Here is a 14,251-nt window from a genome sequence, read left to right as displayed (position 1 = left end):
TCACAACCAACGTGGCGCAGAGGGCATCTACTGTGCATTATTTAGATTCTTCATGATCAGTATATATTTCTTCTGGATTATGTAGTTTTGTATATCCAAATACAGTTGTGTATAACTCCTGCATATGCAGATAATATATACCAGTGAAGAACTATAATTGTAAATTCCCAGCCTCAAAACAAAGCTTTTATTTTTACCAATCTTGAAGAGTGAAATGCAGGGCTTTTTGTGGGGAATGAAGCTGTACCAAAAAAGAATACAATATTCAAAGTGCACTTTTCTTTTTTTTTTTAATAAAATACTATCATGTTCATATCTATACAAATAATTATTACAACTATTAAACAAAGTATTACACTTAACAATAGAAATCTCAGAACTCTGAACAAGATCATGGTTTGGAATATTTACACCTTAATGCAACACATTTGTAAAAAGATGTCAAAATAAACAGAACAAGATCTTATTTACAGTTGGAAGATGATGTTCCTGTTCATTCATTATAGATTTCTACTGCAGAGTTCCTTTTTTTCCATTACAAAATAGTAAGGACTTTCCACTGGGGCTGTATCCAAGTAATTTACAGCTGTATAAAACAGAAGCACAGCAGGAAACTCTGGACTGAATATAAATAATTTACATTGTGGAGGGCAACAGCATCTCTGATTAATCTCGCATGGCAAAATCCATATTTGCTTCCCTTCTCACAGTGAGTGGGCAGGAACAGGGGCAGAACCCACTGTGAGCTCGGTTGTTTCACATTTGTGACTGCTGAAACAGCAGCATATTGCAAACTTGGAACCTACTTGTAAAAATACTTTTGGTGAGGCAGAAAGTAATACTTCTTTTTCCTTTAAGTTTATCTCAAAAAAACCCCTGGTAGTGGCAAATCATAAATGGCTTCTGTGTAACTAAGCAGGGCTTACCTGCAGAGAGATGATGGTTTTGTATTGTAATGACCAAAAACCTCTGCTAAACCTCTCGCTGGTTCAGAGTAACTTGCTTTCAGTTTAACCAGTGGGAAGAAAGCATTGGTGCTCTGGGGTTTTTAGATTCACTCGAGGGATGGCAGAGGCAGTAGGAGGCTGAAAACAGTCACACACAAACCTGTGTCTGCACTGGCCCTCCTGTCCATGTGGCTGCTCCCTGTGCTGGATTGGGGCAACGGGAGAGGAGAACAGCAGTAGCAGATAACTTCGCTTAAGTGATGATGAAGAACGGCACTCCTTACATCACTATTTTAGAAAACAACACAAATTTGAGTGATTTGGTATAAGTAAATTCAATGCTACTTTGTCTTTCTGGTCAAAGTGAGATCATTATTGAAGTGATGAGCATGGAACTTATTTGGGGAACTTACTTCTCACAGCTCTTAGCACAGCTCTGAGTCATCCAGAAACAGATTATAGCGTGAGTTTGTGACCAAGTCCTCAAGCCAGGACTGCACAAGTACCTCCAAATAAGGTGAAGAGACGACAGGAGATCAGAAATAACAAAATGACCCCTTTTCTCCAGCCATGCCCTGCCACATGATTTTTTTCCTGCGACAGCACTATAGTCACCAACCACAGCAGCAGCAGCGCAGCTTTAAAGTGCAGTAGGAAATCTGTGCAAAATTCAGGAGGCTCTGTACTAGCACAGCATATTTTTCTATTTTTCAGAGAGGTGCTCTTCCACCTGGGCAGCAGTGTAGTGACTGGAGCAGGAGCTAGAAAACACATTCCAGTTACGTTCAGCCACTGGCTCAAGTCACTTCAGTTCTCAGTTTCCATAGCTGTTCTTAAATGAGGTCCTTTCTCTCAATGAAAAGGTATGCAAATGTTAATACATTACTACTTTACTGCCTGCTTTCAACTTAGTCTGACTCTGCTCTTGCTCCCTGGGCTTCTTAAGGGATTAACCAAGGACTACACTGGCACTTGTGCAATACAGCCCTACAACATTTGCCATTGTTCGCTGAAGTCATTTAGGCCAAGCTGAAAGCCACAGACACACACCACGTGTCAGCTCTGGTGGTCCCACCCTTGAGGTAGTTCTGAACCTTTTCCTTCTGCTGCTTATTTTGCTAAATTAGGCAGCACTGGGTATTCTTCCTTTCTCCAAAACCAAAACAAAACCCCACTTTAGCGTAAGTAACCATTGAAAGGGTATTATGGAAGGGAAAATGCCATTGTCAGGCTAACAGATTGCAATTAAAACCACAAAATATTTTCTAAATACATCTTGAAAAACAGAGGAACTGTAATTGCCAGGCAATTCTTAGAAGAAAAAGATAAATTGTTGGTGTCATAGCTGTTTGCTGAGGAAAATGTATTTGATTCTTGAATTGTTATTATAACAAGTAAAACAATTTTGTCAACCTTTCCTTCCACCACCACCCCTCTCCACCAAAGAAAAAAAAAGAAAAGCATATATCAAGGTAAGGTGAGCCTTTCTTAATGTCTTACCAACCTGATACCTAAACACAACAGCTTCAATGACAGGGGAAAGGAAAGAAAAAAGAAAGAAAAGTTGCCACTCAAAGGTTAAGATGTTGCAATACACCCTCTACCCGGGAGCAGAGCCCAAAGGTCTGGGAACTGGCCCGCAGTCAGAAGCTGAAACCTCGACCTGTCAGCATCACAAACTCACCTACAAACCTAAATGTGAGGAGCTGTGCCGTGGCCTGGTCAACGTGGAAGTGATTAGTTTATAGTTAAGAGGAAAACTAAAACAACTTCATAATTAAAAACCAACAAAAATCACTTAATATTTAATTTCCTCTCTTTTAATGTGAAATATCCAGCCTATCCATTGTTCTTCCTAAAGGCATTTAAGCGTGAACATATGAGAAGCTGAAATCTGTGGCAAACCCACAAATTCCTCTTAAACCAGGGGACCTGGTCAGACCCAGCATTCAAAGACCATCTTGGACAGTGAATTAGACCAAAAGGCTGCACAACAGAGCTGATGTTTCTTGTAATTAAATTGATCTGAAAGCCAGTCAGCAGCGTAAATAACAGAATTTGGAGAAATGTGTTTATACGAAGCTCTTGCAAATAGGGCTGCCTACCTTCCTTGTCATAGCAGTCTTCCTGCTCCCACACTCACTCCACAGGATCACTTAGCAGCACTTACGGCACGTAAAAAGACTCACACTGGTATGTGGTTGAACGTCAACAGAAATTGCCATGTTCAAAGAGAAAAACGAAATGATACTTCTCCATCCTGGTCTCGGCAGGTTTCAGAAAAAGTCCTGAGAGGGACGACAAAGTGGTGTGGTGATTATGCAGGAATCACCATGCCCTGTCACAGCAATGCAGGGTGCAACCCTCTAGTAAAGACTGAGGGTCAGTCACGTGGTAATTACTTTTGAGCTGCACACCACAAACAGTGCAGTTCCTGCCAAGTTGCTATAGTCTTTATCTCACTAAAATGCCTGTGTTGTGATTACCTGCACTACAAGCATCCTGTGAACAAGGTTGCTATTTTTTTTTGTCTTTGTAAACAGAAAAGGGACACATGTAAGTTACTGAACCAGTTACTGCCTCTCCAGAAAATGATGCTCAGCACACACAAAAAAACCCCACACATCATAATTGCAACTGACATTTCCTATTGTGAATACTCAGGATTGCATTTAACCTTGATAGATCACCAGTAAAATTAATAGCGAAATCAATATGAAGGAATAAATATGTAGAATAGAATAACAGAATAGAGCAAAACATTTCAGTTGGAAGGAATCTACAAGAATCCAAGTGCCTGACCACGTCAGGGCTGACCAAAAGCTAAAGCCTGTTATTGTCCAAATACCTCTTAAACACCGACTGGCTTGGGGCATCGACCACCTCTCTAGGAAGCCTGTTCCGGTGTTTGACCACCCTCTCGGTAAATAAACGTTTCCTAATGCCCAGTCTAAGCCTCCCCTGGTAGAGCTTTGAACCATTCCCACACGTCTTATCAGTGGATCCCAGCGAGAAGAGCTCAGCAGCTCCTCCTCGTCCCCTCCTCAGGAAGCTGCAGAGCCATGAGGTCGCCCCTCAGCCTCTGTCTCTGCAAACTAGACAAGCCCAGAGTCCTTGGCCGCTCCTCGCAGGACATTCCTTCCGGCCCTTTCACCAGCTTTGTTGCCCTCCTCTGGATGCGTTCAAGGACCTTCACATCCTTCTTCAATTGTGGGGCCCAGAGCTGCACACAGCACTCAGGTGAGGCGGCACCAACACTGAATACAGCAGGACAATGACCTCTTTTGACCGGCTGGTGATGCTGCGTTTGCTGCACCCCAGGACGGGGTTTTCCCTCTGGGCTGCCAGGGCTCACTGGTGGCTCCTATTGAGCTGCTGTCAACCAGCACCCACATCCCTTTCTGGGGGCTGCCCTCCAGCCACTCTTCTCCCAACTTATATTTGGGCCCAGCATGATTCCATTCCAGGTGCAGAATCCAGCATTTGGCTTTGTTAAATTTCATCCCATTAATCATAGCCCAGTGCTCCAATCTACCTAGAACCCTCTGCAAGGCCTCTTATTCCTCAAGAGAGTCAACAGCACCTCCAAGTTTGGTATCATCAGCAAACTTGCTACTGGTGCATTCAGCTCCTGCATCTAGATTGTTGATAAATTGAACAGAAGTGGCCCTAGAAATTAACTCTGAGGAACACCGCTGGTGACCGGTCACCAGCCAGACGTAGCCCCATTCACTACAACCCTTTGAGCTCTACCCTTCAGCCACATCTTCACCCAGTGTACCACGAACCTGCTCAATCCACAGCTGGACAACTTGTCCAGAAGGATGCTATGAGGGACAGTATCAAAAGCCTCACTAAAATCTATAAAAACTACATTCACCGCCTTCCCTTCACCCACAAAGCACCCACTTTATCATGGAAGGATATCAAATTAGTCAAAAAGGACTTTCCTTTTGTGAGCCCATGTTGACTGTGCTTGATGATTGCATTGTTCTTTAAATGTCTTTCAATAGTAGCTGGTACAATCTTCTCCAAAATTTTTCCAGGAACTGAGGTTAGGCTAACAGGTCTGTAGTTCTGTGGTTCTTCCCTTACAACCTTTTTCCAGGTCGGAATAACATTGGCCAGCTTCTTCAGTACTCTGGGATGAATCCCATCAGGCCCCATGGACTTGTGAACATTCAACTAACACAACTGGTCCATATAAGCTTAGAAGCTCACTCCAGTTTTCATTATGAAGTACTAGAATTTTCCCAGCAGAGTAAACTAATGTGGTATTACATGAATGCCTGGAATGATGAGTAGGATTAACACTTTTATAAAGACCTGGAAGCCAGGGCTTAATTTTTTAAAATTTGTTTTGACAGCCAAATACAGTGTTAGACACACAGTGGCATTTAAAGAGACCAAGAATGGCTGTCTTCCTTCCCTCCTAACGGTCTGGACAAGTGTGTAATGCATAGCATAGCTGCTGTTTCAGTTTCTCTGTCTTTATCATCCACAACCCACAGAGCCACTCATCGTTATGGAACTCCTTCCACCAGCCAAGGCAGTCCCATCAGGATCTACTGTGCTAGGGAAATCAATTTGATCAGAGAGTCTCCTCAGCCAACACCCAGACCTGCAGTGTGCTTAGTCGGAGTTGAGGACAGACCATCATTCCCAACCTCCCTGCTCTGCACAGGCCAGTTGCTGCCATTCAGTCAGTAACTACACTTTGACAGCCCACTTCACAGCCAAAATCAGACCAGCTGCCTTGCTTTGAAGTAAAATAAATATCTATTATTTTTAAGAAACACAGAGAACCGATGCACCACTTAAATTTAATGTCCAATGATAAGCTCCATCTGAATTAAAAAGTGATTCCCAATTTGAATCAGAACAGGAAAACAACAGACCCCAGGTTACAAGGGTGGAGACATCATCAGGATGGACTACAGACTTTTTTGTGCTAAAGCCTCTTTACTTTCTTTGACCAGTGTAAAAGGAATCAGCAAAAATGAGGCCTGGGGCAGACAAGCTATGGAAAAGACTTTCAGATCCCTCTTTGTGGGTCCTGCTCTTGGAAATGGAGAAAGATCTTCCCTTCTGCTTTTCAAAGAAAAAAAAAATCCCTAAAAATAAATCCAAGGGAGCCTGCTTTCCCCTAACCCTGCCACTAGGACAGGCACCGGGGAAGAACCTGTGACAGGTCCCAGGAGCAGCAGATGCACTGGTGCGCAACACACAAGGGTTTCAAGCTTACCCTGCCCAGAGAAGATGCCCTGGAGCAGTTTTTGCCACTCCTTAGCTGCTAAAGAGACGATTACATGCAAGGAGACCTGAAGCTACTACGGTATTTAAAGAATCAAAGGCAGAACGTTATTTCCAAACACATAAAAATTAAAGACAAATATTTCTGCCTCATTTGAAGAAAAATCACACTGCAGAACCATTAAATAAATAACACTTACCTAGTTCTTTCCTTTCCTTTAAAAGAAATGGAATCAAAACTTGTGAAAACTCTGGAGACTCAGCCAGCCCACGCATGTTCACTCCGTCTCTCACGTACATACAAATGCATCCCCCCTCCTCATGGTGCTCAAATGGCAAATCTTCGTGGTGTGCAGTGTTGCAGGTTTGACACGTTCATGGTCCTGCAGCCACAATCATACGGGTTTGGACAAAAGGTGCATTCAAGTGCAGAGTACCGATACTAACTCAGGTCCGATCCTGTCAGCAACATTAAGTAAAAACTGTGCCCACAGGGATCTATCTCCACTGATTTTGCAGGATGCCACAGGCTCAGCCCTCCTCCCATGTGCTGTCTGGTACAAACAAATACCTGTCATTCACAGAAACCAGAAAGCTGGTGTTTGAGCATGGACCAAAGAAAAGGAGAGGGGAAAGGGGAGAAAAAGACATTAAGAAGGTGCCAAACAAGGTACAAAACCCACCCTGAGGTAACTTGCAGCATATGAACAATGAAATGGCAAAAAATAAGAGTGCTGTCTCTGCTGACTACACCAGAAGGAGTTGTAAGCTACATTAAAACATTGACCAAGTTCAGCAGTAAGTGAAGCCATTGTTAAAACGGATCCAAACAAAATTATTCTCATAAACGGATAGTCACGGGTTAAAGAAATCTGAATTTTCTAATCCAGTATTTTTAATTGCTAACCAATGAAACACAAAGTAATTTTTGCTGGGTAAAGTCAACCTTAAGTCAAGTGTGTGTGACAAGCTTCAAATAGACAAAAGCTGCACAACAAATATCTTTATCAATGAACACTGAGCTAACACAGACTTGACTTTGTGTTGAGGCTCCTGAAAATATTTTACTAAAGAAAAAGAGAAGCCCAAGCCACTTCAAGTTCGTTTGTAGTTTCAAGTAAACACATCAGAAACAAAATGAAACCTGTTGCATTTGTTTCCTATCTGCCATATGGATGCTCTCTTTCCTTTCTTTAACATCCACATATTACTGAGTGTGGCCCTTTCCCTGGAACAATCAGACATCAAACTTGATTGTTGGAAAATCAACAACCAATATTTGCACAGCTCTCAATACTGCATCCTTACTGTTTACTAGTAAGCATTGCTATAGGCACTGGTGCTTTAGAATTAGTAAGGTGGATGGAAATACAGTGTGTATATAAATACAAAAAGTACCCATATACATACATTTAGGCAAATAAACAGTGAGCTATGAATGGTCTCTTCAGGGATGCCAGTAAGATCCACTTTCTTCTTCTTAAATATATAAACAAAGCATCAGACAAGAAGTCAGTCTAGCAGTTTTCATACAGCTGAGCTGCAGTCATGACCTAGAATATGGCTTATATTGTGGGCAGGTCGGTTTGAGGACTGCTTGGAAGAATCTGAAGCAGATGTGTTTGCAATGGAAAGCAAAGGCGACATTGCTGAACCATCTGGAGGAAGAGCTGTGGCTATTTCTGGAAACAAAGACGTCAAGTTAAAATTGGATAAGTGCGACGTGTTGGTCATGTGCATCGGCGGCATATCTGGAAGCAAAGGAAAACTTGGCTGCGCAAAACCAACAGGCCTGGGAGGAGACAAAATGGATCCAAATCGATTGTTCAGACTTCCACTACTCGGCTTCTCTGTGCTTGGGTTAGGAAACATTTGATTGGGAAAGTAAGGGATAGAAATGTCATTGGAAAGGGTAGGGTGGGCAGGAGAGTACGGAGGATAGAAGGACGGCAGCGTATTCTGAGGATCGACTGGGATTAGAGCTGGTGTTCGAGTGGCACTAGGCTGGGTGACTGGTGGGATGAAAGAGGTATTGGCATTTATCGGTGGATTCATGCCACCCTCTGGAATAAAAGGGAATCCAAAATTCTGAGAGAGAGTATGTTGGTCAGGGGCTGCGTTATCATTAGACACTTGAGGGCCGTCAGACATAAATCGGACAATGCTTCCTCTTTTTTCTATCGCAGACTGCTGGCGCCCAAGGATCATACTGCCACTGGTGGACAGGGGAAGATGGGGAAGACTAGGGTCAAAGACGTTCCCATGTCTTTGATTTCCAGATCGATTCCTTTCTGGCTGGCGTATTTTAGAACCTGCATTATCTTGCAGAGGATGCCTCGACCGCTGAGTAACTGAAGAATTTGGCTGACGAACAGACGGTTGCCCTTGCTCGCCATTTCCATGAGAAACGGCAGGGTGAGGGTGAGTTGGCCTCACAACTCCATGCATGTTGCTAGAAACGGGTGTATTCATGTGGCTCTTAGTTCCGTGACTCTCTGTCATCCTCATGGGATTGGACTTCTGCACAGAGATGTTAGGGCTTGTATTGCGGCCCTGAATATCTCCCGAGGAAGAAGAACTCGAAAAAGGAATAGTCAAAGAACTGTTCCTTGTGTTAATTGCACCAATAGACATGTCACAGCTCTCCCTACTCTGGCCATCACCATCTCTTCGGATATGGACACTCTCCCGTGCTGGGGGACAGTTGTACTCAATCGTGGAGGAGGCACCGCATTGTGTGTTCCTTTGATGTTCTGAGATTGATCTTTGGCTTCCACTAACTTGATCTCCAAGGTGAGGGGCAAGTAAACTCTGCATAAAGCTTTGGTGGCATGTGTTTTCATTTTCCCTTGATGGCAGGGTATTTCCTGCTGGAATACCCTGTACTGGCTGGTAGGGCAATCTCTTCTGTCTCTCTATGGATGTCCCAGTATTTTGACCAATTCGAAATGCTTGTGACTGCATGCTCCTGAGGGATGACACAGAATTACCAATTTCACTGTTTCTTGAAGCCTGTACATCAAAATTGCCTGTTGCTTGTTGATTAGGTCCAGATGGCTTAAATGTTTGACAATCAGAAAGCCGCTGCACATCTGATCCAACTGTATGGTCGACAGATAAGCGTCCCTGCATATTATGAATGACCAATCCTTTATTTCTAGAAACATCAAGGTAGCTTCTCATTTCAAGCTGGTCAGAAACCCTAGGGCCTTGAAGAGTTATTCCTATCCTCTGTTCTGAATTAGAGGGCGTCTTCCCAATGAGCGCCTCTGCAGAGTAGCTGGAAACTCTATTTCTTTCTTGCCTATGAGGGGTGCATGTCATATCTGATGGTCTGGTTACGATACTTGCCTGCGACACCATTTGCTGCTCTAAGCCCCTTGAGGTCATAAGTCTCTGCATCTGATTGTGCCCTGACACATGTTCAGAAGCTGAGCCTTGCTGTCTGCTGCTAACATCTTGCTGCTGTTGATGCATAATATCCTGATTTATGTGGCTCTGAGGGTGGTTATGATGGTTTCTGCTTGTTGCAGGATTTTCACAGTTCTTTTCAGGCTGGGAAGCTCCAAAGTGCTGCTGCATCTGCTGCTGCATTTGCTGGTGGTGAGGATGAGGCTGACCGCCTTTTTGCCGTGTTTGATCACTTCCGTGGTGTTTTTGCTGTAGAGAAAGTTGTGTGGCTTGTGTTCCCTGGATGAGATTTCGTTTCTTTTGCATCTGCACCTCCTGCTGTATTGTTCGCTGTTGGTGGACACCATGGGGTTGAGAGTGGACTGAGTTTTCCCCGTGAGTGACATGGTGCTGCAGCTGATACAAGTGGTGCCTTTCTCTTAACTGGCCAGCCTGCTGTTGCTTTAAGTATGGATGACTGCTGTGAAGATGTGATATGCCTTGAGCAGGAACATGTTGAATTGGTGGCAAGTGCTGCCCTGCCTGGCCTTGCTGCTCTGAAATTGATGGCTGTGAAGCACATTGAACTTCAGTTTGTCTCAAAGCTGGTGTTACGAAGTTGCTGTTAGATGGGAATAATCTGTTAAGGCCATCGGTGTGCCCTTGATTGCTCACTGATGCCACTGAATTGGATGAATTAGGAGGAATCTGACTGACCAGCATCTGTGTTTGATCAGCAATACTCTCTGGTGTTCGGTTCATCAATGCCATCCCTTCCAGCCTTATGGGTGTTGTCTGGCACTGCTTTTGCCTCTTTGCTGTAGAAAGCAGAAGGTCATCTTGAACAGCCCGCTTGGCAGAGTCCTTGCGACCTTCATGATTTTGCTGCTTTAAGTGCGATTCCTGTAGCTGGGGAGCCTGCATGGTGCTTGCCCTAATAGCATTAAGTTGTTCCTGAGCATACTCACTCATCATAGCAGGTCCTGGAGACTGATTGACATATGTGCTAGAGGGAATGGAGAGGCCAATGGTTGCAGGGACACTTGCTGGCTCTGAAGACTGGGATAAACTCGAGCAGCTCACAAGGGGATGGACAATTCGACTCTGGTGTATTAGATTATTTACACTTAAACTGGTTATGCTTGGCGACTGGGAAGTGGAAATCTGCAAAGCAGTGTTTGATGTTTCCACACCTCCTACAGAGCAGCTTGGCTTTTCGACCTGTCTATCAACATTTGCTTGTACTGTATCCTGAGCACTGAATTTGTTCGGTGCTGCTTCCAATGGCCCTGCATTGTTTTCTTTAACTGGTTGAGGCTTAAAAGGCTGTTTCTCTCTCTCTGAAGGTGCAACCTCTGTTGACTTAGAGATAGCATCCCTCACGTTAACCTGTATTCCTCCCCCTCCACCCTTCTCCAGGTTTTCCTGGTCAAAAATCGCTCTTGCTGCAAGAGCTACAATGTCAGTCTGTTCTGAAAATGTGCAGCTGTTACACGTACTGGTTGAGGTGCTGCTAGTAACGTCTTCTCTGGTGGTATCTGGCAACATGGATGCAACTGAGAAGCCCCGACTGCTACCAGAGCTAGTTGACATTGGGGAGTCTGCCTGCCTGCTAGCAATAAGGGAAGCACCCGCTACTTCCTGATCAGAAATGCAGGAGTGATGCTGGGAGAGCGTGTCACCTTCTGTGTTCATTAGCAAGAGTTCCTGCTTCTCAGGCAAATCAACGTTTGATTCTGCTGATTTAGAGTTTTCCATGGAAAAATCAGAATGCTCCCCCTGAACAGTAAATGAAGAGTTTTTTTCTGCAGTTGCTCTTTCTTTCGAGAGATCAGACAGCATTTTGGTTAGACCCTGTCTTTCTAATAAGTCTGTGTCTTGCATTACGACTGAGGAATCCTGCACAACACTGCAGGACTCTGAAATCGTTCCTGCCTTGGAAGTATGACCCGCTGTGCTGCTCTGTGCTGCTGACGTCCCAGCAACCTGAGAATGTGTCACATGTGCTTCGGTACGAGAGGATGTTAAGGTGCTCAGGGGTTCACAGGGTTTGGGTGACTCCGATGAGGCAGAGCTGGTTGGCAGATGGTTTTGAGACCCAAGGGCCTGCTGGTGAGAAGCAGCATCTTTGGCAGCTGGCGGGGTAAGGGCCAGCTGCTCTGACACCATGAATGTCAGTGGCGAGGAAGCGGGTGCCTCTGCTGAGCTCAACTCAGGATCAGAGCAGGTTTTGGCTGCCTGTTCAGAGCTCATACTCTCTTTGGAACAACAGTCAGAAACGTTGATGCCACTTGATGCTGCTCCACCACTTGCCTGAGATGTTGCTAAAGCTTGCGAAACTGCTGGAGCGTCTTCAAGCAGCCCCTTGCTGTTTGATGGCTTTGCCACCACTTCCACAGGAGCACAGTCCACCTTCCCGGCATCTTTGCAAGGAACTGCTGGACAGGACACTTTACTGTTGACTGCTTGGTGTTTCTTTGTACTTGGCTTTTTGTTTGCCCTTTTTGATTTTGCACTGGATGGCAAGCCAGCAGCCGCTTTTTTGGGGGAAGCACTTATTGAATTAGATGCACTAGTTAGTACTGAAGCCTCTGTGGGTACTGAAGATGCCACAGAGGTGGGTAACGATACACAGTTAACTGTGGCAATCTGGTTATTGACAGTTGTAGGATTGGTAGGGTGGTTGAGAGACAAATGTAAGCAGCTCTGTCCAGCCATTTGTGATATGCTTTGATTGAGGTTAGCTAAAGCACCAAACGTATTGAGGGCAACATTGGTATTTGGGTCCTCGCTGGTGGTAGGCTGAATAATTTGCAGAGGGGCTTGATTTGAAGCTCCAGATGAAGACATCACAGGCTGCAACGCAAAAAGCTGCCCATTTAATGAGATCGTTTGAGGATGCTGTTGATTTGACATTGTAACCGAAAATGTTTGTGTGGAGCTAGAAGATGGCAAAGAGGATGGTCTTGGTAATATATGGACAAGGTGTTTCCCTCCAAAGGTCTGTGGAAGAGAGGCATTTTGTATGGAGCTGCTAGAGTTTGCAATTGCAGTTGGCCCATTCACAGGAACTCTTACGGAAGCAGAAGGCTGAGCAGAGAGGAGTGGTAGAGGATTCTGGTTAGCGGCTTGTATAATTACAATTTGCTGGCTAACGTTTTGGCTGGGAACTTCTGCTCTCACAATTGGAGGACATGGCACAGGGTTTGGAGGCTGGAGAATGATGACATTCTGGTTTGCTGGCGCTCCTGTTACAGCTGACACGACTGGCTGAGCCATCTGAATCACCTGCATAGCTGAATTTAATGGAAGGATATTTCCTACAGCCTGAGTTTTAACCTGTGGCTGGCTGATTAATGGCTGCATAGGTAAAGGTGGGCACGAGGGCAAGGTAACTACAATCTGTTCAGCTGCCTGACCATCCCCAGGCAGAGAAGTATTCAAACTGATACTTGTAGTCAAAGGCCTGCTGTGAGCAGAAGATACAGTACCAGCACCATTAACTGGTTCGTTTAATAGTGCAGTCATTATACTGGAGGGCGCTTGGCTTAGTGGCTGAACAGTATTTCCCGCTAGCTGCAAAGTTGTCCACGTGGTCTGTGTGTTTCCAGCTGAAGGCATCCGTGTAAGGCTACTCATGTTTTTCAAGTCTGAAGTGCCAACACCTGAAGAGCCTGAAAAAGACCAGCAGTTCTCTAGGGGACTGGCAGGCAGAGTGCTTATTGCTGTTGCAGCCTTAACTCCTTCTGCTGCAGAAGTCGCAGGCATTCCAGCACTACTGCCTAAGTCTGTACTTTTGAGAACGTTTACAGAGGAAAAACTATCTGCAGTAGACAGTCTCACAGATGGCACACAAGCTGTGTCTGTGGTTGAAATGACACAGCTTTCCTGAAGGTCAATCCTAGAATTGTGTGTATTTGAGGAAGTTGCATTCACCTGTTGAACTTGGGAGGCTTCTGTGGAGGCACTGGAAGGAAGGCTGATTCCCTGCAGGAGTGTTTTCTTTGTTAGTTTAGTGCCCTCCTCATCATTCTTACTTTTGGGGACGCTTTGATCATTCTGTGGCGCGTTACTTGAAGAACACTGCAGTTCCTGTTCTGTTCCAGATTGAGACGCGCTCTGTGAGCTGGCAGTAGCAGCGGCAAGCACGCCTTGCTCGTTCTCAGAGGTGGAAAGCTCAAGAACATTCCCTGCTGGAACTGCCTGCGTGGAGGCCAGTGGCGAAATGGTAGTTTGTGACCAGGGCTTGTTTTCTGCGGGGTAAACACCAGAAATCGTCACAGGAGTCACTAGGTTACAAGTTCTCTGGACTGGCACAACATTGGCTGTTTGCTTTTGTAAATTATGACCAACGTTAAATGTTATTCCCTGGACGGATGCTCCCTGGTTATTTCCATTGGGTTGACTCCCATTTGAATAGACAATGATGTTCTTTTGAACCTGATCACCAGGAATAACAACTGAGACCTTTGAATTTTTGAGATTTCCCTTCCAGTGGATTGTAGGGTCATCATACAGGCAAATATCATTTGCTTTCAGTAGTTCAATGTATCTCCCATTTTCCTTCTGCAGTTCATCCAGCTGTTTCCGGAGTTTTTTAATCTCTTCAGCTACAAAACAGTGAGAGCACTCCATTACATCAGCGCCAGCACAAATATTAG

At 44.7% G+C, this 14,251-nt stretch overlaps 1 protein-coding gene across 2 annotated transcripts in view; it reads right to left on the bottom strand.

Moving 5' to 3' along the window:
* Nucleotides 1-276: 276 nt before the first annotated feature.
* Nucleotides 277-14,251, bottom strand: part of USF3 (upstream transcription factor family member 3) — a 34,507-nt gene continuing 20,532 nt past the window's right edge. Inside the window, exons 6-7 of one of the 2 annotated variants that reach the window (XR_014185309.1) lie at nt 7,611-14,200; nt 277-1,708 (exon numbers count right to left, since the gene is read on the bottom strand). Coding sequence is in view for 1 of the 2 variants with exons in the window: in XM_082064543.1 (XP_081920669.1) it covers nt 7,728-14,200 (6,473 nt within the window). In the remaining variant the exon portion in view is untranslated. Of the gene's footprint in view, nt 14,201-14,251 lie in introns of both variants that reach the window. The other variant, XM_082064543.1, reaches the window with a different exon arrangement.

The sequence above is a fragment of the Streptopelia decaocto genome (assembly GCF_964273445.1).
Source record: "Streptopelia decaocto genome assembly, chromosome: 1".
NCBI lineage: Eukaryota > Metazoa > Chordata > Aves > Columbiformes > Columbidae > Streptopelia > Streptopelia decaocto.
The sequence above is the reverse complement of the archived record's forward strand: the minus strand, read 5'-3'. Positions and strand labels throughout refer to the sequence as shown.